Raw genomic sequence first — 19,856 nt, 5'->3', positions numbered from 1 at the left:
GAAAATGACAGCTAATGACGTGTTTGATAATTAATACCTTCCAATTATATTTTCAGCATTAATAAATATTCTTAGCATGTTCTTGGCGGGTATTAATTATCGAAACACGTCCCATTTTTTAAACAAACTTCGGACACAATTGTGTTGTGGACCTTTCGGTGCACACGAGTACACATGCATCGAACAGTTTCAAATACAGCTATGTTTGTAATTGCGTTTCATGTGAGCACACATGTATTGAACGGTTCTGTATACAATTGTGTTCGGAATTGTTGGGTTTGGATTAAAAAATGAAGTAACTTTTTTTATTTGTATTTATTCGTTTTCCGTCAATTTTTTTGTGACTTATTGATTTGGCTTGTCGAGAGGAATTGAAAAAATAAAAAATTAAGATTGAAACTTATAATTTTTTAAATAAATATAAAAAAAGACAGTCTTTTTAACTTAATTTTGTTTTTAAATTTTTTATTTTTTTTAAACTTTCAAGTTCTTTTCAACTAAACGAATTAATAAATATTGGCACACAATTTACAAATACGAATTTTTTTTTAGTTCACCTAAAATTGTGCGCTTAACTTTTTGTTCCTTCAAAATCTTGGAAGTTCCCTCGTTAGGTACTTGCAGTTCCCGGTCGTACTGCACATACAGTTTCGCCTCTTCCCGCGGCCCGCCCCGTCCTCGCGACCCAGTCAAAGCGACGGATGTAAGTACTTCTCTCTCTCTCTCTCTCTCTCTCTCTCTCAATTCTGAAGGATCTCCCTCTGTACAGACCTAGATTGCATGTTGTTTTCCTCATAATCTACCCCTGTTTGTTTAGCGGAGATGGACAAGGTCAAGACTCCATTAGGCATGTTTCACGATTTCCTCTGCTGCAAAAATTATCTACTCCGTATCAATCTATCTATAAATCACGCAAACGATTTAGTTTCACACCCCCACGCCACCCCGCCCCCCCTCTCTGTATGGTAGGTTTGCAAAATTATTTCAGCGTGTTTTTAGTGTTGTTAATGACGGATGATTTTTTGTGGCCCTTTCCCAATTTGAGTTGGAGTGCGTTCGGAATCGCTATAATATAGCTGTGTAGACAGTGTAGAGGTTTGTATATTAGGTGTCTGTGGAGGGATTTTGGCTTAAGGAATTTTATCTATTTATCTCCGAGCAATGCTATGCACGTAGATTTATGTGTGTGAAACTAGACGAAGATGTGTCCAGATCTTATGCACGTGGACCCCTCATTATTTTATGGGCACACATGCGATGGACGGTTCCCGGCAGCAGGTGGTTATGGGTATGGATTCACGCAAGACGGTAGCTTTCTTGGCTTTTTGAAGCGTTGCTTGGCTTGTTGATTTGCCTCTTGGTAACGGGGAACTCGCGAAGGTTTCCTTTTCTTCCCCTGCATCCCTTCACGTGGCAGGCTCCACCTTAGAGTGGTGGTTGGGTCGAGGCTTCATGTACATGGCGTATAGTCTATGTTGTATCTGGATCTAAGTGCATAAATCTGTGCACATGGATTTTCCCTTTATCTCGTTATCTATGTCGAACATCACGTGGGAATCCATGAAGGTGCCTATAGCCCTATACTGTGATAATGTGGCTTGTATTCTGAATATGTGATCCTTCAAAATCTCTGCAACTAAAAACTTATCACACAACCTTGTAGTATTTCAAGGAATTTAAGCAGCCCTCAATCCTGATTTCCGTGTTTAACTGTCTAATTGTTAATAGTTCACCTATAGCTTATTCTAGTGGATAACATAGTTGCTGGTTGGAAGTAGTATGAGTTTTATGACCAGAACTGGATATGTATAGAAGGAAAAACACTAATGCTGTGTTAGGATGAGTTTTTGAGAATTTTTTTATGTGAGTAATGATTGGAAGTAGGGGTAATGAGTAGAGAGAGATAGGGGTAATGAGTGGAGAGTAATGATTGGAAGTAGGGGTAATGAGTTGGAAATTTTTTTTTCAAAAAGGGAAACGAACAAGGCATAAGAAAACACAATGCCAAAAAGAACCTTATTCTGAGTGAATGGATTATGGCCCATGAATCCTTATGCCGGCTGGCAAGCGTTAAGCCGTGGAAATGCCAACTCTAAAAGCTTCTATATGCTATATTCTCTTCGTTGAACACATTCGACTGGAGCACTGAATCATTTACATTATGGTCTTCAGCAGGTTGTGCTCTAGGCGACTTGGAAGGTTCGTTTTTGTGTAATGATGGTGTGGATCCATAATGGTGTTTAGCATACCATGTTTCATAATATGCTGTCATGCTCTATTTCCATTAGTTTTTCCATTTTCCTTATGTTAGTTCAGTAGGGGGGAAAAGGCATAAAGAGTAAATGTTGCAGAGTGACTAGGGATCTCCTAGACGATCGGCAACCAAGAAGAGCCAATGGGTGCAATTACAACCTCCAAAACTAGTATATGAGCTTGGGCGGTCTCTCCACTCTTTGCCAATTGGTTTGCGTTGGATGCTTAACATGGTATCAAGCTAGGCTTTTGGATAAGACTTTCTTGATTGATTGCCCCATTGTTTGTGCCTTAAGCTCCTTGTTTCGTTGTGATCCCTATGTTATGGATTCTTTATTTACCTCTCCACGTGCGGGTCAAGGGTCGCACGTTCGGGGGAGTGTTTGAGCTTGTCCCACATTGGTTAATTACAACCTCCAAAACTAGTGGCGACGTCTCCACTCATTGCTAATTGGTTTTGAGTTGGATGCTTAACAGGTGCCATGAATAGTTGGACTCATCATGACTTAAACAAACTAAGAAGAGACCTTGGACTTATCATGAGGATCCTTTACTGTTACAGCTCTTGGACTTGGCAGTTATTGCAGACCGTAGTCCCACCAGCAGATGACTTGAAGTTTGGGCTAGTCCATGCTAAGTTGCTTCTTACACTTGCATGAAAAATTCAGGGCCTACTGCTTGTTCCTGTATTGCAAAATGCTTAAGGCAAACTATTTCAGAACTTTTTAGCAACCCTCTTTTTAGGAAACACCAAGGTTTGTTGCTCTTCTATTCAAATAGGACAAGTACAACATTTGATGTCAAAACTTCCCAAGATACCACTAGAAAGAGGAAGTTCATAACTTTGACACATCTTGTCTACTTGATTATTTGCTTTTGGAGTTTTAGTTGGAGGAGCACTATTGAAACGTGACTGTTTGGCAGTCATCTAAAATATGTTTTGGGCATTGGATGGTAATGGGCTTTAGTTAGAAGCTCTTCTAAGAGAATAAATGTTAGGTAAGTTTTTTTGGCATTCCAACATAAAATGCGTCATCGTTTGTATGATGATTTTTCTGTATAAGACTTCCAGTACCTACTTATATTTTTTCTCACATTGCAGGCATCGGAAGACATTACATACAAAATGATAAAGAGAGATTCAGTGAAGGCAATGAATAGGAAATGAATGTCAAGCCACAACAGTGGAATTTTTTTTTATGGCCAATAGCCATGTCCAAGATGCTCCCCAAGAAGTAGACTCATTTCTACAGTCTCGTGTAGAAGAATATCTAAAGATAGATGTTGATTCAACTGAATATCATGTCAAGGATCTTGCAAAGCAAAAAAAGAAGAAGAGAACGAGAAAATGGATTTATAGGAGTTGTGGTTATAAGAGACTTTGGCTGAATAGGATCAATCAATTATATCGTGTGTCAAAACATGGAAATTGTGGTAGGGAAAACCAAGTTAGCAATAGAGTTGAACGTTTGGGAATTTCTCTGGGAAAAGAACCCAGAATTAGTAAGGGTGGACTTACATCTTCCTTGGGAATTGGTGATAGTGTAGAATGTGTTGTTGCTTCTTCGTCGGATTTGGTTCACACGGAGAAAAAGCTATTTGGCTTGTGTAAATATAGTCCTGCTGTTAATGATGTTTCCATTGACAAGCCTTCTGCTCAATTTGCGGTGAAGAGACATTCATTTGGAAAGAGGGTAAGGAAAAGGAAAGTGAAGCCCCTTTGTAATGAAGGAAAACATTATGAGAAGAAAGCAATGGAAAGATCTTCTGTTTGTGAACGAATCCTAGTAAAGGCTACTCTTGTTAACAGTGAGAGCGGGAGGAAATACCCTGCCTGTGATTTGGTTGCAACCAAACATTCAAGTTTAGCTCTTCTTAACACGGAGGATAACTTCTTGGAAGTTCAACGTGTTAGAATAGAAAGAGGACCAGTTGCTTGTTTGAGGAAAAAACTTCTTATCCTTGATGTAAATGGGCTTCTTGCAGACATTGTTCATCCCCCGCCAAAGGAGTGCAAAGCGGACACAAACATCTTGAGACGAGCAGGTGTGAACTGAATACAACAATACATAACAACAACAGAACCCATGTAGTTCTCAATCATTGGGGGTATGGGCGGGGGAGGATTGGAGACAGACCTAACCTTTGGCAATATGCACAAAGTGGTTGCTCTCAGAATACCACTGAAACAGTGCCCCCCCACGAACTGAATACTTAATGTTATTTTGGGGAATTAATGATCAAAGCTGTTTTCCATTGATATGGTTGAAGGCAATGTCTGTGAATGAAGTTCGCAAAACTAACCTGTTTACTTGCTTGTGTTGCAGTTTTCAAGAGGCCCTTTTGCAATGATTTTCTGAAGTTCTGCTTTGAGAGATTTGACATCGGCATTTGGTCTTCAAGAACTAAGTACTCTTCAACTTGTGCTGCTTGTTATCTTTGTTCCGCCAACAAGTGTGATGTGTATAATAGATCACAATAAACAATTAATTCTTTACATCATTGTTTAGTTATATGCCTATTTTCTTGTTGCCACCCGCTTGATTTATTATCTTCATTTGCTGAGAATGTTGCTTAAACTATGCAGGAAAATTATTGATAGAGTGGTAGATTATTTATTGGGAGATATGAAGAACAAGCTGCTATTTTGTTGGGTAGGCACTTCGAAGTTGTTTTCTGTTCCAAATAATGATTTTACCATCACCATATATTCAACCATACTGACATCTGAATTCATGGATATATCACCAACACCTATTATAAGCTGACACAATCATGCATACCTATTGGAAGTAAGATATCCATCTGCAATTCATCTTTACCTTTTGTCGAAGATTTATCAACTGGATTTCACTTTTGAGCCACCCGATAATGTCTAAGCATTTTCTTGCATTTTTGCTCAGATAATTTGTAGCTACTTTGGTGAACTAAAGTACCTGTTATAAAAGTCCTAAATTAAAATGCTGTTAGTTTGATCAAGGGCCCAGATCTAATTTAGTCGGCCCAAAGATTGTGAAATTGTTCTTCGCTATATGCATATGCATGATAGACAACTTCATTTGCCGTACCTGCGCAAGCATAGGGGGGCCCATCTACGAACTTTGGGCCCCTTTAGACAAAGGGATAGAACTGGCTTTTCTTGTATGTTATTGAATGGATGGGGGAGGGAAACTAGCATTCATGTCAGGTCTCTCTGCTTATCGAATAGTTTCCCCCCCCCCCCCCCCCCCCCCCCCCCCCTTGTTTCCACAAACCAGTTCCACACAGAATAGCAACTTTTCCGCAATCAATCATGTTTGTTCATCCTTTCAGCAATGATCACAATCACAAGTCAATGATTTCATTACCCCGTGGTGGTTTGATTGTTACCTCAATTTCCCTGAAAAGATGGGTGGCTTGTTATATGTATTTGTCAATTTTGCAGGATCTATCCCACTGTACCGGTACCGGGTTCAAAACTCTTGAAAACAAGTACAAGGAATTGGTCTTTAAGGAGCTCAGGAAATTATGGGAAAAACATGACGCCAATCTTCCATGGGGGAAGGGATACTATAATGCATCGAACACTTTGTTGCTGGATGATTCTCCATACAAGGCCTTACTTAATCCTGTAAGCTTGGCACCCTTGTCTTTTGCTTTATGATACTAGGCTTTGCACTTACGCTTCTTATGTCCTTATATACCCTTATTGCATTCTTGGTTTGTGTTCATTATTTTGTAGAAACACACTGCAATCTTTCCGTACTCGTATGACTTCAAGGATAGTTGTGATAATTCATTAGGTGAGATAACCTCAAAGCTGATCAATTGTTTCTTCTTATTCATTCATCATTTTTCCAGTCATGTACCTTTTACTTAAGAAGTTTTTTCTATTTAAGTTTTTTTGCAAAGTTAAAATGCATTTCATTTCAGGTCCCGAGGGTGATATTCAGGTTTATCTTCGTGATTTAGCAGCAGCTGGAGATGCACAAAAGTATGTGGAGGATCACCCTTTTGGGCAAAGGGCCATTGATGAAACTAGCATGTCTTGGGAATATTATCACAGGGTTATCTCCGGTCACTCTGCAAGATAGTGTTAAGTTACCAGTAGTTTCAAAAGCTTAAGCTTAATGCAAACGGGGAACAAATGCAAATAGAGAGACTTGAACTCAAGACCTCATGCAACCTAAGCTCTGATACCATGTTAAATTACCAGTAGTTCCAAAAGCTTAACCTTTTAGGAAATGGGCCAACAATATATATCAAGCTATCTAACAGATAGATGGTGGATTTTTTTGGTATTCAGTTTTAGTTAGTTTTTTTTTTGTTGGAGCTTAGAAAAGAGGCCGGAATGCTCCAAAGCTCCAGGAGCCTCAACAAGAACGTCTAGGTGGAATCACACTTTTTACGAAGTTTTTTTGGCCTTCATTTTGCACCACAATAGAGCATCCAGCGATAGGAGAAAAAGTTGGTGACTAGTCTTTAGATTATGTAACTGGAGTTGCTCTAATTTTGGGGAATCCTTCAAGAGGTCAAGCCTTACTGCTAATGGGTGTTCATGTTTTCAATTCAAGAGGTATGAATACCATCATCGTAGGACTCATCTTCTTTCTTCTTTTCAAAGTTCATCTTTAATGCAAGTTCTTTTGCTTTTTTTGATCGGCAGTGCAGGATCGATTATAATCAGTTAGAGCAACGGCGATAATTCTAATAATTTTTTCCGGTTGCAAAAGCCAATTTTTGGCTAGCTTTAGAGTGTTTTTTTAAATAACTCGACTGTTTTGATGGTGATAAATCCAAATTTTTACCAACCTTTGGTAGTCAGGAATGGGCTAGAACAAAGGGGGGGGGGGGGGGGGGGTGGTGGGGTGGGGTTTTGAATCAGAAAAAAGGGTGGGAGGGGGAGGGGACAACTAGCGTAGCAACCCCCCTGGGTGTGATCATAGGGGCTCTCTACTCACTGTGGAATGTCCGGTTGAGCCATAGCTACTGACCGAGAGGACATGCTGTCACCACAGTACCACCAAGGTACTAGCTGGAAGTAGTATGCCATCCCCCTGCAGGACAAGGACGCCCCAGGACTTGAACTTGAGTCTCGTATGGGAGAAGCAACTGGCCTACCAACTAGGCTACTTCCCCACACCCTTGCATTTTCTATTGACCACCACCTATCTGTGGTGGATTGGATCCCATTGCGCGATTTTCAATTTCCTTCCGCAACGGTGGAGGCGGCGACACGACGACAATGATGGGTTTTTCCGTACCACTTCCATGAAGGATGATGGTTTTTAAGCGCGATGAAAAAACAGATGGTGATTCGAAAAACAATTGAAAACAATTCAGCTTAATTTCTTGAAAGCCGTTTTTCATTCAAATTAAAAGGGCTGAAGGCATTTCTTCTAAATAGTAGAAAGACTGCAATGGTCAAGACACGATCAAACTACTTCAAAATTGGTTTTTTCTTGCTTAGGGGCGGTTAGGTTTTTGCAGTAGTAGTTTGTAATTAACCTGTAGCAGTAGTTCAGCGTTCAGTAATTCCCTCTCGATAAGTACAGAATCTTCGAGCTCAATAAGTACTCATTGGGGAAGACTCTCCCAGTTTTGCCGGTCAAAGATCGAGGGGGAATATTGAATAGGGTTCTCAGACCATGTCCTACCCGTCGCCATCCCTACTAGTGTCTCTCCTATATAACAAAGGAGATTTACACAAAATTGGAGTTGACCAATTGCTCTGGACAGAGTGAAGTGCAAGGTGTTTGTGGCTATTTTCTTTTGATTTTGTTAATCGCAATGGCTAATTGGCTATGATTCACATGACTTGGAAACTTTCATTGCGCACGTAATCGAATTGTTGTCGACTTTCTTTGCTGGGCGTGTTTGTTAACGTATAGTAGATATCTCAAGGGAACAAGGAAATTAATGGAGTTGAAAATTGGAGCAAATTAAAATTGATTGATTTCATCATTAATTTACTAATGAGAGCATGCCGGAAGAAATTGTTTGTGTGAGAGAGATGTTGATAGCCAGAGTTCCTGTTTCTTAGGTGTTACTCTAATTAGGCCTTGGAATGCGTGACCCAAAGAATTTCTGACGAGGAGAATCGAACCTGAACTTTGGGCCAGAGCAAAGTGCCTAAGTTTCAGGCGAAGGCCAAGACTACTAGACCAACCCAACGGTTAAAAGTGAGGCATACGTAAGCCTTTCTTACCATATTATTTCCTCAAATCACACAAAAGTAAACAAAATGCAAAATATGTTTTTTTTCAATTATTTTACCGGACTTTTCATAAGCTCGATTTCTAAGAATCAGCTTGCCTCCGGTCCGGATCCAGAGATGCTGCCAAGCGGGTGCAGGGTGCATTCGGACCGTCAAAAAGTGTTTTCAGCGGTCTGGATTAAAAACAAACTCTTTTCCTGGGAAGAGTTAATTGAAAGAGTTTGTTTTCAATATGAACCATAAATTGCCGAGATGGATGGTTCGGATGCATCCTACACCCACTTGGCAAGGACCTACTTGGCAGCTTTCGTTGGATCCGGTTCCTAGACCTTTTAACTTAGAACCATAGGCTTATCACGTTATAGGTACTAGTGCTAGCCCGTGCCTATGACACTACGCATCCCGATTGGAAAGGAATGACAGTTGTGTGATTTAGGTGAAAACCATAGGCACTTAATCGGGAAGTAGGAGAATGCACTATAGCCTTTGGATCAAATGAATCTAAGCCGTTCCAACAACTTGTCTCTACACCCTTCTGTTTTATACAGTAATAGCACTTCAAATGGCTACACCATTGGACTTGATCTTAAGTGGGTCGAAGAAAAGTTGTGTCCAGTCCTCATCTAAATGCATGTTTTCTTGCCCACCAGGTTCAGATCTGTAGGAGGAGTTGAAACCTCTCACTCTTCAGCCAAAAAAAAGAAAAAGAAGGCGGCATTAATAATCGCTCACATCTGATCAAAGCTTAGAACATCTATCATGTGATCAAGAGATAACATGGAATATTGTCTTACCTCACATTCAAATAAGCCTCTAAACATGGAACTCTTAACTTTGTTCAAGGGTCACACAATCTATAGCTCTTAGAATAGTGATGACTTGTTACCTTGCATTTAAAAAGTAGCCACATCACTCTCTTCCATAGTTTTTTTTTTTTTTTTTTCCTTTTTTTATAACTCAAGTGTCTAGGTTAATTTACGTGCTCATCGATGGAGGTCCAATCTCACTAGCTATTTGCGGGGAGCCCAATAAATGCCGAAGCAAAACTCCATATAGACTAACCCTAAAGGAGTTAATAACACCTACGAGGTTTTCAACCTCACTCCTCTCCATAGTTTGAAGTATGCTTCCATAAAATACCAGATCCAAACTTTTTCTTACATTGACTAGTAGTATTACACTAGATAGTAGATCCCACTCATTGTTAGTTAAATGTTAGCACATGACATGGTGATTTGGTGGGGAGAAAAATTTGGGGAGGGAGGGTCATCACATCATGTGCCAATCATGGTGGACCTTATTATTATACTTTATAGGATGATGATGGAGATTCCCTAATGAAATTCCGGCATCCCTCGTGTACGTGAGTAAACTACTTTCCTTTTGTCGGACCGTCTCAGTAACGTAGATTTCATAAATATGGACAATGCTTCTATTCTAGCAGGACAATGCACACTGTTCTCTCCGTTTCGTTCAATCTTACAGTCTGTCTCGATAATTAATGGTTCAAATTGTCCAATATATCTTTGGATGGTGAAATTGAGAATGGTGGGGGAAGCGGTGAAACAGAGTAGTGGAGTAGACTTTTACCTCTCCATACTATAGTACCATGAAGTTCAAAAATACTACTGTAGAAGATTTCCCTCATTTCATTGCTAGTGTTTCGACTTAATCTTCATTCTCGCATCACGTGCATCTCACCGGCGTGCCGCTTGTAGTAAGCCGGGACAAATGGGCCGGATCACTAAATTATTTTCCATTTTCACTTCATTTTAATTTGTAACTGAAAATTCAAATTTCCATGCTCCATATATACCTCATAGAACCTCCAAAAGGAACATGGTTTGACACAAAAAGAAAAAATCAATCGATCAAGTAACTATAGGCATGTGAACAAGTTGCATTCGCTTTGATATACGAATTGTGCAAGTTATGATTATATTTGCCATCAATTTACAGAATGAAATACAACTTGTTCACGTGCCAATCCACGTCCAATCAACTTGATTTTTTGCAAATATTTTTCTTACGAAGAATTCACAATATTTTTCTTGCAAATATTCAGATATCATCTACAAAATACTACTCCATAGCTTGGAAAGGTATAGGTGGAGGAGGTATGCACATACCTCCCCAAGCATGTATGCCTTCAAATAATTTATTAATAATAATTAGGCGACTACATTTGAGTACCATGTGATGCGACTCCAATATATTGGTCGAATGTATATCATTTGTCATGTAATGGAACACATTCTATCTGTACTTTAGTGACACATCGCATGATACCTAAAATGTGATATTCAAATGCGGTCATTATAGCATCGCTCATAATTTATTACACCCTCCTGTTAGGATATACATAACACAGCAGATGCAAATAGCACCTTTCCCTAACTCGGCAGAGAAAGATAAATATAACCTCTCTCTCTCTCTCTCTCTCTCTCTCTCTCACACACACACACACAGAGCACAGCACAGCACGTTGACATTGTTTTAAAATTGAATATCAGTTCTTGGAATATCGTTTTCTTTTATCAGAAACTGATACTGTACCGATCATGGACTGGAATTACAGACATATATGAGAGAAGCATACAAATATAGTGAACCCACCACTCATAGGTGTTTTGTGGTAGGAAAGTCACATGCCTGAATCAGTACGGACACCCCATAACAGCTGTTTCTTGATTTCTTCAACTCCCTCCAAAGGTTAATTTTTGAATTCCACAGGACAGCTTTCAAATCTAAACAGCAAACACACCCGGGGGATTGCCTAGTGGTTCGGATTGATGCCTAGATTTTGGGAATACTCCTCAAGGTCTGGGATTTGATCCCCCACAAGGTGAGTATCCTGAAGTGGGAGGGGGAGGTGTGACTAGTGTGACTGCGCTAGTTCCTTGGAGGTTTAGATTGCGCAGTCGAGTCCATATACTGGCCTAGCCGTAGAACTAATCCTCCGTCGTAAAATAAAAAATCTAAACATCATCGAGGACAAATATGTACGTACTCATGTTGAGGTTAATTGTAAACCATCAAAATAACAAAAAAAAAAAGTACTCTCAGCTTTTCAATGGACAAGAGATATACAACCGGTTTAAATTTAGTCCACAAGATCTTCCAGTAGCAAACAACTCTTTCAGTACTAGTCATTTTTTAGCTCTTCAATCTTCACCAGCAGATCTGGTAATAGCAATTTAAGGCTTCATAGCACCACTTAATAGTAGCAAACATTTAATACTAAGGGGTTGTCGGTGGTCAAGGCTTGGGACTTACAAGTTTACTCCATTATAGGGTCTTAGATCGGAAATATAAACTATTATGGTGCCGGCGGTCCATCTTTGCTGGCTTTAATCGGATTCCCTGCTTAGAGGACGGTGGGATTGGATTCTCAGGACAAGTCGAGGTGCGCCTATTATAGTCCAAACTCCCATAAAATAATAACAGCAAGAATTTGAACCCGCACCATAGTAGGAAGTAAATATCAGCAACTCCAGTCACCTAGATAAACGTACCAAAAAATGAAGTACTATTATTCAATGCACTGGGGTGGGTATGGAAGGTGAATGTCTCAATTTCCTTTCTCACTGCACATTTGTGTGGAGCTTACCGCAAATTGTATGGAACCTACATGATCGTGAGGTGGGAGTTAGGGCACCCACTTATATACCATGCCCTAGGAGCACCGAATAATCACTCCATCTGCATGAAATTAAAGCAAAGGACATTCACCCAAAACAATGTACTCAAGTATTTTACTGATGGAAAGCCACCAATTAGCAACTAATCATCCACTAGGAAGTGAAACAAATCGGATCTGTTAAAATACCAGGTAAAACCGAAAGAGCAATACTATCAACACAACTTTAAAACACAACTCCGAATACAACTGTGTTAGGAGCCGTTCAATGCACACAGGTCTACATGCCTCGAATGGCTCTCGATACAGTTGTGACCGGAGTTGTGTTTTAAAATTCTATTCTTAGACTTTATGAAACTGAAATGTGATTATTAGGAGGTATAACCTTGTTCAGAACTGCCATAATCATGAATCATGACTTTGTATGCAGCAAATTACACTAATTCCCTGTCCATTCACTCAATCTAACATACTTTAAGAAACATGTGTAAAAATAATTGTAATCTGACATGGTTAGGACGATTCAATCAGCTTAATCAATTAGTATCAAGTGGCTTAAAATGATAGTAGTAACAATAATAGTATGATACATGAAATCAATCCATGAAAGAGAAATGGACGGTTCAGCATGTACACTTTCATAGATTAGGCTTCATACACCATACCAAACCTCTAGAGTAATCTAGATGGCAGTTCAAAAAAAAAAAAAACTACAGGAGGGTAATAAGGTAAATTGAAATGGGATTGGTTGAAAAAGGGCAGGCTTGCCAGTACATAACTCCACCTCCTTATTTCTTTCACTATCTGACAAAGTCCACATGACCATGTAGAGGAGATTCCAAGGGAAAATTATTCAATGCATCTTGTGTACTGTCACGTGATAGTCAATGTCTCTCTTTAACCACACATTTTTGTGAGGCTCGAGACCAAATGTAAGAACTCCACAATAATGTGTGGTGGGAAAAGATTTGAAACACCGCTACGTGATGCTCCAAAGGCACTGAATAATCTCTCGACTCCAAGACCCACCCCCATTATTTTGTCCACAAGAAAACTGAACGAAGCTAACCAATGCAAATGACCCACACGTTATTCACACTAGATCTGACCCACATATTATTCACACTAGATCTGACCCACATACTCTTTATCTCTCCCCCTTTCTCTCTCTTGCACACTCCAATTCTTTAAAAAATTGCCACTCGTCTCCCTCCTTATTTAAAATAAAGAATATATAGCGCTGCTATGGGTATAGATTTGGAATCTGCCCGCGTACACAGATCAGTTTGGAGCCGTCTTGAATCCTACGATAATTGGAGTTGCTTATTTTGTTTAAAATATTTTTTTAGGGTTTTTGTAAAAAATTAACTCAATCTGATACCATTAAGGCGCTTACGAAACATCCGACTTTGTCCCAAAATTCAGGCATAAATTTTGAAACGAAAGCTGGATGTTTCGTCAATGCCTTTTCTAATGTTTGATTGAGCTGATTTTTTTACAAATAACCCAAAATAGTATATTTTAAACAAAATAAGCGGTCCCGATCATCTTTAAAAAACCCGAGATGGACCTCAAAGTAATCTATACGCTTGGGTACAGACCCCTATATGTACTCATATGCTTTCTAATTAAAATATGCAATGACTTAATATATTTGAGTACATACCTGATACCTTCCAAATCTCTAGCCTCAGAGTCAGAGCTGCCTTTCCTTGAGAGAGAGCCAAAAGACTTGGCATATAATTTCTTTCTTTCAATTCTGACAGCAAAACCAAAAAATACCTCTTCTTGGGTCTGCAGATTTTCCCTGCAGTTTATATAGAGAGCCTTTAGAAGCACAGAAAGGTGGGGATGCTGATGGCAGTTATGTGCAAGGGTAGCTTTTCCTTGGCATTCCTTCTGGGTTTCACAGTAGATATTGTCTGCCTTCTCTGTGAAACACAAAAACTCCTAGTTCAGTTCAGTTCAGTTCCTTCTTTCCCACTTCTGAGAATGTGAATTCAGTTATAGATAGCAGACTTGTTTGAAGAAGGCAAGCTTCACTGTTTTGATATAAACTAAGCTGGAACTTAGCTGGTGGATTACCGAATGAGAAATTCGTCGTTGAATGAATGAATGTATGTCCTAAATTGCCTCGGAAAACTGAAGGCAAGGGTCTGCAAATCGTCGCGAAGGATTCAAGAAACGGAATGAAAGCTCGGATGGTATAAGATTTTTTTGGGGTTTCTGGATTAAAGAGAAGAGGTAGAAATGTCTGCCAAGCTTCCGCATTCGTTAATGGATGAAAACCCAGATTTGCAGAAGCAGATCGGGTGCATGAGTGGAATATTTCTGCTGTTCGACCGCCGCTATTTCCTCTCCAGCGGACGCATCACAAGCCACAACCACAAAAGACTACCTCCAGGTACTTCTAATGTCAAAGCTACGGTAGTTGCTTCAAGTTATGCGTTCTAAATTGCTACTATCGATTGTTGAGTTTAATTGAATTATTGGATTAAAGATTTGGAAGTTCTTGTCGAATCGAGGGTACAATTTTGTTTTTCCTAGGAGAAGGTGTTGGGAAAAATACGGCAATAACAGAAAATTCTAGAGAACAATTCCATTGATAATTCAAAGTTACAGAATACATAACAATAGATAGATTATAAAACGAGATACAAACAGATTTCTGAAAATCAAATCGAGTCCTGTGTGATACCACAGTCTCCTTAAGAAAGATTCGCCGCCTACCGTCGGTGTTGTAGGATCTTGTTCGGCGTCTTCCTCCCAGGGTTGGCTCGGCTATACCGCAAGCCGTCGGAACACCACCGTCGACCGCCTTGGCGAACTCACTACTGCCTGTCTCTCTCTCACACAAGAACGAATTTCAGAGCTGTTGAAGTTGTGAATTTGCTGGTGCAGAATGAAGAGAGGACTGCCCTTTTTATATTGCTCAGGAGCCTTTGAAATCAGCCAGGAATTGAATACGGGAATTGAATTCTCAGCCTTGAATAGGGGAGAATCAATATACGAAACTGCCGGAATGAATGACAGGTGCAAATGCCAGCATTAACCTCTATTCATGGGCATTATTCTGCCAAAAAAAAACTGCTGGAAAATTATCATTCATTAATTTTGGAAATTTTCCAACAGAAGGTACATATAACGTAATTCTGTCGCGGAATCCTATTGCTTGCATTTTCCCAACTTCGACACATACTAATGTGGCCGGTTCACTGTCACATTGTCCTGATCCTAAGGGTGTACTGCTTTTCGTGCTTCAACCCGCACGCTAATGCTTGTCCAGGGATTATTGATGCTTTGAAGTTTCCAACAGCCAATTCTTCGTCGCAATGTGGTTCATAGTACATTTGTTAGAAGCTTGAGTATAGATTTCTTTTCCTAATTGCAGGGTTATAATCGCTAGCTTCAATGCCTAACCATGTCCATATTTCTACAGGTCAAAGTGGCGACAATGGAATGGAACCGAACAGTAACAGTATCACTCCAAAAGCCAGAGTAAGATCGGAAAACACCTGGGTAGCGTTTGGTTCACTAAAATAGGCAGGATGTGCGACGATGGAATGGTTTCGTTTGGGAGGCCGGAGGCTAACGAATGAACATTCCATTCCATCCCGAAAACATTTGGGTGAATCAAACACTACCTTCATTGCTTACTAGTTTTCACAATTGATCCAAAAGTACTGAGAACATTACAACTAAATTTCAGGAAAAACAACACCTGGAGAAGGGCGTAAAGGAGAAGCGAAGGGTCTCATCTGAATCATCCACGACCTCCTTCTCATCCTCCTCTTGTTCATCTACCTTCTCCTCAGTGGATCGTAGTAAAACAGCTCAACTGGAACAATCTTCCTTTGAACACAGCATTTTCCCCAGAAATCTGTCTCAAATCCCACCCACCAAACATCCAGATCCTTCTCCGCACTTAAGGCAGCAATCAACTGATCTCCGTGATGTTGTTAAGGACTCGGTATGCAAAGAAACAAACGAGTTATCAGTAAAGACTACCACCAAAGCTAAAGGAGTTTCGCGTGTCGTGAAGAATGTAGATTCCCCAAGGCCACCAAAGGATGCTCCCCGATTCTCCTATGATGAAAGGGTATCGCGAGATCAGTGGAAATCTGCCACGAAGCTAAAAGAGCTCCCCAGACTATCATTAGACAGTAGAGAGAGATCCTTCAGGAAATTTGTCAATGGGACTGTACCAAACAATATTTTAGACAACTCAAAGCATGAAAATGATATTTCGAGCCAATCCATGGACCTACACCAAGAGACGCGTAGCAACAAAAAACCGTCTAGTGTGGTTGCAAAGTTGATGGGATTAGAAGCGTTTCCAGACTGCAATGATCAGATAAGGGAGGTAAAATGCCGCAGTGATGAGGATCTTGGTACAAGGTCCACCTCATCAAGAAAAGCAGATGAATGCACGTACAATAAAGCTTTTAGGGCTCCAAAATCAAGATTTCCACTAGAGCCAGCTCCTTGGAAGCAGCCAGAAAGGAATCGAGGTTCCAACATAAAGGCCCAAAATCCAAGCACTTCTGTCTACGGAGAAATGGAGAAAAGGGTGACGGAACTCGAGTTTAAAAGATCTAGCAAGGATCTCAGAGCTCTTAAACAGATACTTGAAGCGATGGGAAAAACTGAGAGGATAGAAAATGGAAAGGAAGACGATGCGTCAGATTTGAAGCCTCAAACAAGCAACAACTCAAATTATCTCAACCTTCATAAGAGTACTCCCATTCCCAAGAAGGGTCATCTGAAGAAATTTGAATCCTCTGCTCAGACCATCAGAACAGTGGAAGTTGTTCAGAAACCCAGAAGTTTAGGTTCTTCTACAATCCCAATAGAGAATATTTCAGGACACCACAAACTCCACATCAGAGATGGTGTAGACCAAAAAGCCAAAGATCTGACTCCAAGAAAGCACCGTTTTCTAGAACCTTCTTCCCGTCCAGTTAATTCCATGGATAAGAGAAGCAACTCCAGAACATTCAAATCGATACAGATTTCAAAGGCACCTCAACATAGAAGTGGAGGAAATCCTGCTGGCTCAGCGACGAGTTCAACAACTGTGAGTCCTAGACTTCAACAGAAAAAGCGATCTCAACCAACCACACCGACGCCTGATTCAAGCAGGTCCAGAAGGCATTTGAGTAATACACGAAGAGTATCAAGGCACTTGAGTCACCAAGGCGATGCAATTTCAGAACAATCAGACAGCAATTTTAGCTTGGCCTCACAGAGTGATATAGAAGAAGTCACAAGCACTGATAGATCGAAAGAAAGTAATGGTTCATACCAGCACAAGGACCGGAAGAATGAAGTATGTGTCGTTATCTTTTGTGTTCAAACTTTTGTAATATCCCTCTAATCAAGTGGTTTATAGATTCCTCTCTCTTTTTTTATCTTTTTTTTTTTTTACTCAGATAGCAGCAAGGTCGATTAAAGACAGATCAAATGGTGAACCTACAACAGCAACCTTGGAACAACCAAGCCCTGTGTCTGTTCTTGATGCTACATTCTATGGAGAAGAATCACCTTCGCCTGTTAAGAAGATATCAAATGCATTCAAAGGTGAGATTCTTGATATGTGACATTTTAATTGAATATGGAACTTTCATACTACAAATGATTATTAGCAATGGAGAATGAAACAATGGACCTTGCACTAACAGTTTTTCATACTCATTACAAAGCGCAACTAGAAGACTAAACATGACTCGGGAAACACAAAGACATAGCTTAAACATGTGGATTTTGGCTTCTGTGTTTAGTAAGTGTTAGCTTCAATGGAAAGAACAAGTCAAACAACTCTGAGCATAGTTATCTGCAAGTGTTTTCGGTTTTATTTTGGGCATTATGCATTTAACGAGTTGGTCTTTGGTCACGGGCCTCACAGCTACTACTCTGCTGTGTTATGATGGTAGTTTGGGACTAAAACCTTGCTACCTATATAGTGGCAAGTTGATATATTATACACATTAGTGACAAACGCAAAAGATGCAGAAGGCAGACACATCTTTGCTGATGTGGAACACAAATAACAAAGATAAAACCAAAGGAAATACAAGGAGAGATAAAAGGGCCAGACCGCCAGAGGGAGGTCGTTGCAATTTACGTCTGTGATAAGATGGATGACTTGACCCTCTAACTATGCTTTGCTTCTTGTCCCTTTCTTTTTCTTGTTAATACAGAGGAGGAGACTCAAAATTTGGATGAAGCAGGATGGAGTTTGGTGGATCTAGATCATTCGCTGAACAGCACGAGACCCAATCTCAGCCCCCAGTTTAATCAAGAAAAATTAGAAAGCATCAAATACTTGGTTAATAAGCTCAGACAAGTGAATTCTCAACATGATGAAGCTTCCACAGATCACATAGCATCTCTTTGCGAGACCAAAAATCCACAGCATAGGTACATTGCTGAGATTTTGTTAGCTTCAGGAATACTCCTCAAAGATCTAGGCTCCAGCCCAACAATCATTCAGCTTCACCACTCAAGCCTCTTGGTCAACCCGAGTTTGTTCCATGTCCTGGAACAAACCAAAGGCAGGATCGACCAATCAAACTTCAGTGAGAGAATCCAAAAAAAATTGATATTTGATGCTGTAAATGAGATTCTCTTCTGCAAATTCACTTCAGCAGGTTTTGATGACCCACGGATCTCTCTAAACCAACTGGTAGTGAAAAACCTCAGTGGACGGAAGCTTCTGAAAGAATTGTGTTCAGAGATGGATCGTCTGCAAGCTAACTCTGAATGCAGCTCAGTTGATGAGGATGATGGTTTGATAAACATCTTACGCGAGGATATGATGCATCAAGCACAAAATTGGGCAGACTACCATAAGGAGGTTCCCGGGGTAGTATTAGATATTGAGCGCCTGATCTTTAAAGACCTCATTGGTGAAATTGTGAGAGGCGAAGACGCTAGGTTGCAAAGGTGGCCAACCAAGCACTGAAGTCAATCTTTCTCCATGTAGTAGTCACATATTTTTAATTTTATCCTACTCATATTTTGGTTCCGTCTTGTTCCCCATTTTTTGGGTAAAAGCATAGGGATTAATGGATGATAACTGCATATCCTTTCCTGCGTGTAAAGAAAAGTTTTCCTAGTCCTAGACTCCTAGGGTGTATAATGCAAAGTTTATTATGGTCAATGACACCACCATTTTTATATACCACTTCAGTTTTCAATTTTCACCTTTGTGTTATTCCCACCTCAGTGACCGAAGATGACTTCATCAGACCAACCGTTCATGATTCTAATCGTTTATCATCTTCGTACAAACAAGGAGAACAACATATCCTGCCATCTATATGTTTTGGAATGGAGAAGGTTGACAGAGTAATCCGTAACCCTAAGAAAGTTGCCATATCCATTCTTCAATATTCATGCATAACCCGTTTGAAGCACTTTGAATAAGAGTATCAAACATCTGCTTTTCGTTTATGTTAATGACATCTTGACGCAGGAGAAAGTTACGGTATATACAATGTAACGTATTTATAAGGCCTATATTGTGCATTTTTTCGGCATAGTTATTATGGCGTGTATAGATTACCTAGAAAAGTGAAGTCATGCCTATACATGGCTAGTTACTAGCTTACATAACTTTCATGGTAAAAAATGCTACGTATTTATGGACTCATTTGTGATGGCTTTCTTATGGTATTAGTTATGCATTACCTGGCTAGTTTACCATGAATTTCTTACAAAGAATCATGAATGACAAGGTTCTATGTAAAAGTCCACTGTCAAAGG

General features: G+C 39.9%; 2 protein-coding genes across 3 annotated transcripts; both read left to right on the top strand.

Moving 5' to 3' along the window:
- The first annotated feature begins 573 nt into the window (after positions 1-573).
- Positions 574-6,835, top strand: LOC131298087 (uncharacterized). Of its 2 annotated transcripts, none has more exons than XM_058323378.1 (7): positions 574-703; positions 3,356-4,299; positions 4,581-4,662; positions 4,841-4,907; positions 5,678-5,863; positions 5,975-6,035; positions 6,166-6,835. In XM_058323378.1, exons 2-7 carry the CDS (start codon positions 3,453-3,455, stop codon positions 6,324-6,326), a joined length of 1,404 nt encoding a protein of 467 aa, XP_058179361.1. In that variant the 5' UTR covers positions 574-703; positions 3,356-3,452; the 3' UTR covers positions 6,327-6,835. The 2 variants fall into 2 exon arrangements, with proteins under 2 accessions (XP_058179361.1, XP_058179362.1); XM_058323379.1 differs by lacking the exon at positions 574-703 and adding an exon at positions 719-847.
- Positions 6,836-13,729: 6,894 nt separating this feature from the next.
- On the top strand, positions 13,730-19,294 carry LOC131298086 (protein LONGIFOLIA 1-like). Its single transcript, XM_058323377.1, has 5 exons — positions 13,730-14,493; positions 15,529-15,587; positions 15,799-17,418; positions 17,522-17,669; positions 18,290-19,294. The coding sequence occupies exons 1-5, from the start codon at positions 14,340-14,342 to the stop codon at positions 19,051-19,053; spliced, it is 2,745 nt and encodes a 914-aa protein (XP_058179360.1). The 5' UTR covers positions 13,730-14,339; the 3' UTR covers positions 19,054-19,294.
- The last annotated feature ends 562 nt before the right edge of the window (positions 19,295-19,856 follow it).

Source organism: Rhododendron vialii, chromosome 8a, assembly GCF_030253575.1.
Source record: "Rhododendron vialii isolate Sample 1 chromosome 8a, ASM3025357v1".
Taxonomy (NCBI): domain Eukaryota; kingdom Viridiplantae; phylum Streptophyta; class Magnoliopsida; order Ericales; family Ericaceae; genus Rhododendron; species Rhododendron vialii.
Note: the sequence above shows the minus strand (reverse complement) of the source record. Positions and strands in the feature narration are given on the sequence as shown.

Bases quoted from the DNA above. Each gene is read 5' to 3' on its own strand.
- LOC131298087 (XM_058323378.1), top strand. From the start codon at position 3,453: ATGGCCAATAGCCATGTCCAAGATGCTCCCCAAGAAGTAGACTCATTT. The intron at 4,663-4,840 runs GTACTCTTCAAC...TAAACTATGCAG, and splicing joins ATTTGGTCTTCAAGAACTAA to GAAAATTATTGATAGAGTGG. The intron at 4,908-5,677 runs GTAGGCACTTCG...TCAATTTTGCAG, and splicing joins ACAAGCTGCTATTTTGTTGG to GATCTATCCCACTGTACCGG.
- LOC131298086 (XM_058323377.1), top strand. From the start codon at position 14,340: ATGTCTGCCAAGCTTCCGCATTCGTTAATGGATGAAAACCCAGATTTG. The intron at 15,588-15,798 runs GTAAGATCGGAA...ACTAAATTTCAG, and splicing joins GTATCACTCCAAAAGCCAGA to GAAAAACAACACCTGGAGAA. The intron at 17,419-17,521 runs GTATGTGTCGTT...TTTTTTACTCAG, and splicing joins ACAAGGACCGGAAGAATGAA to ATAGCAGCAAGGTCGATTAA.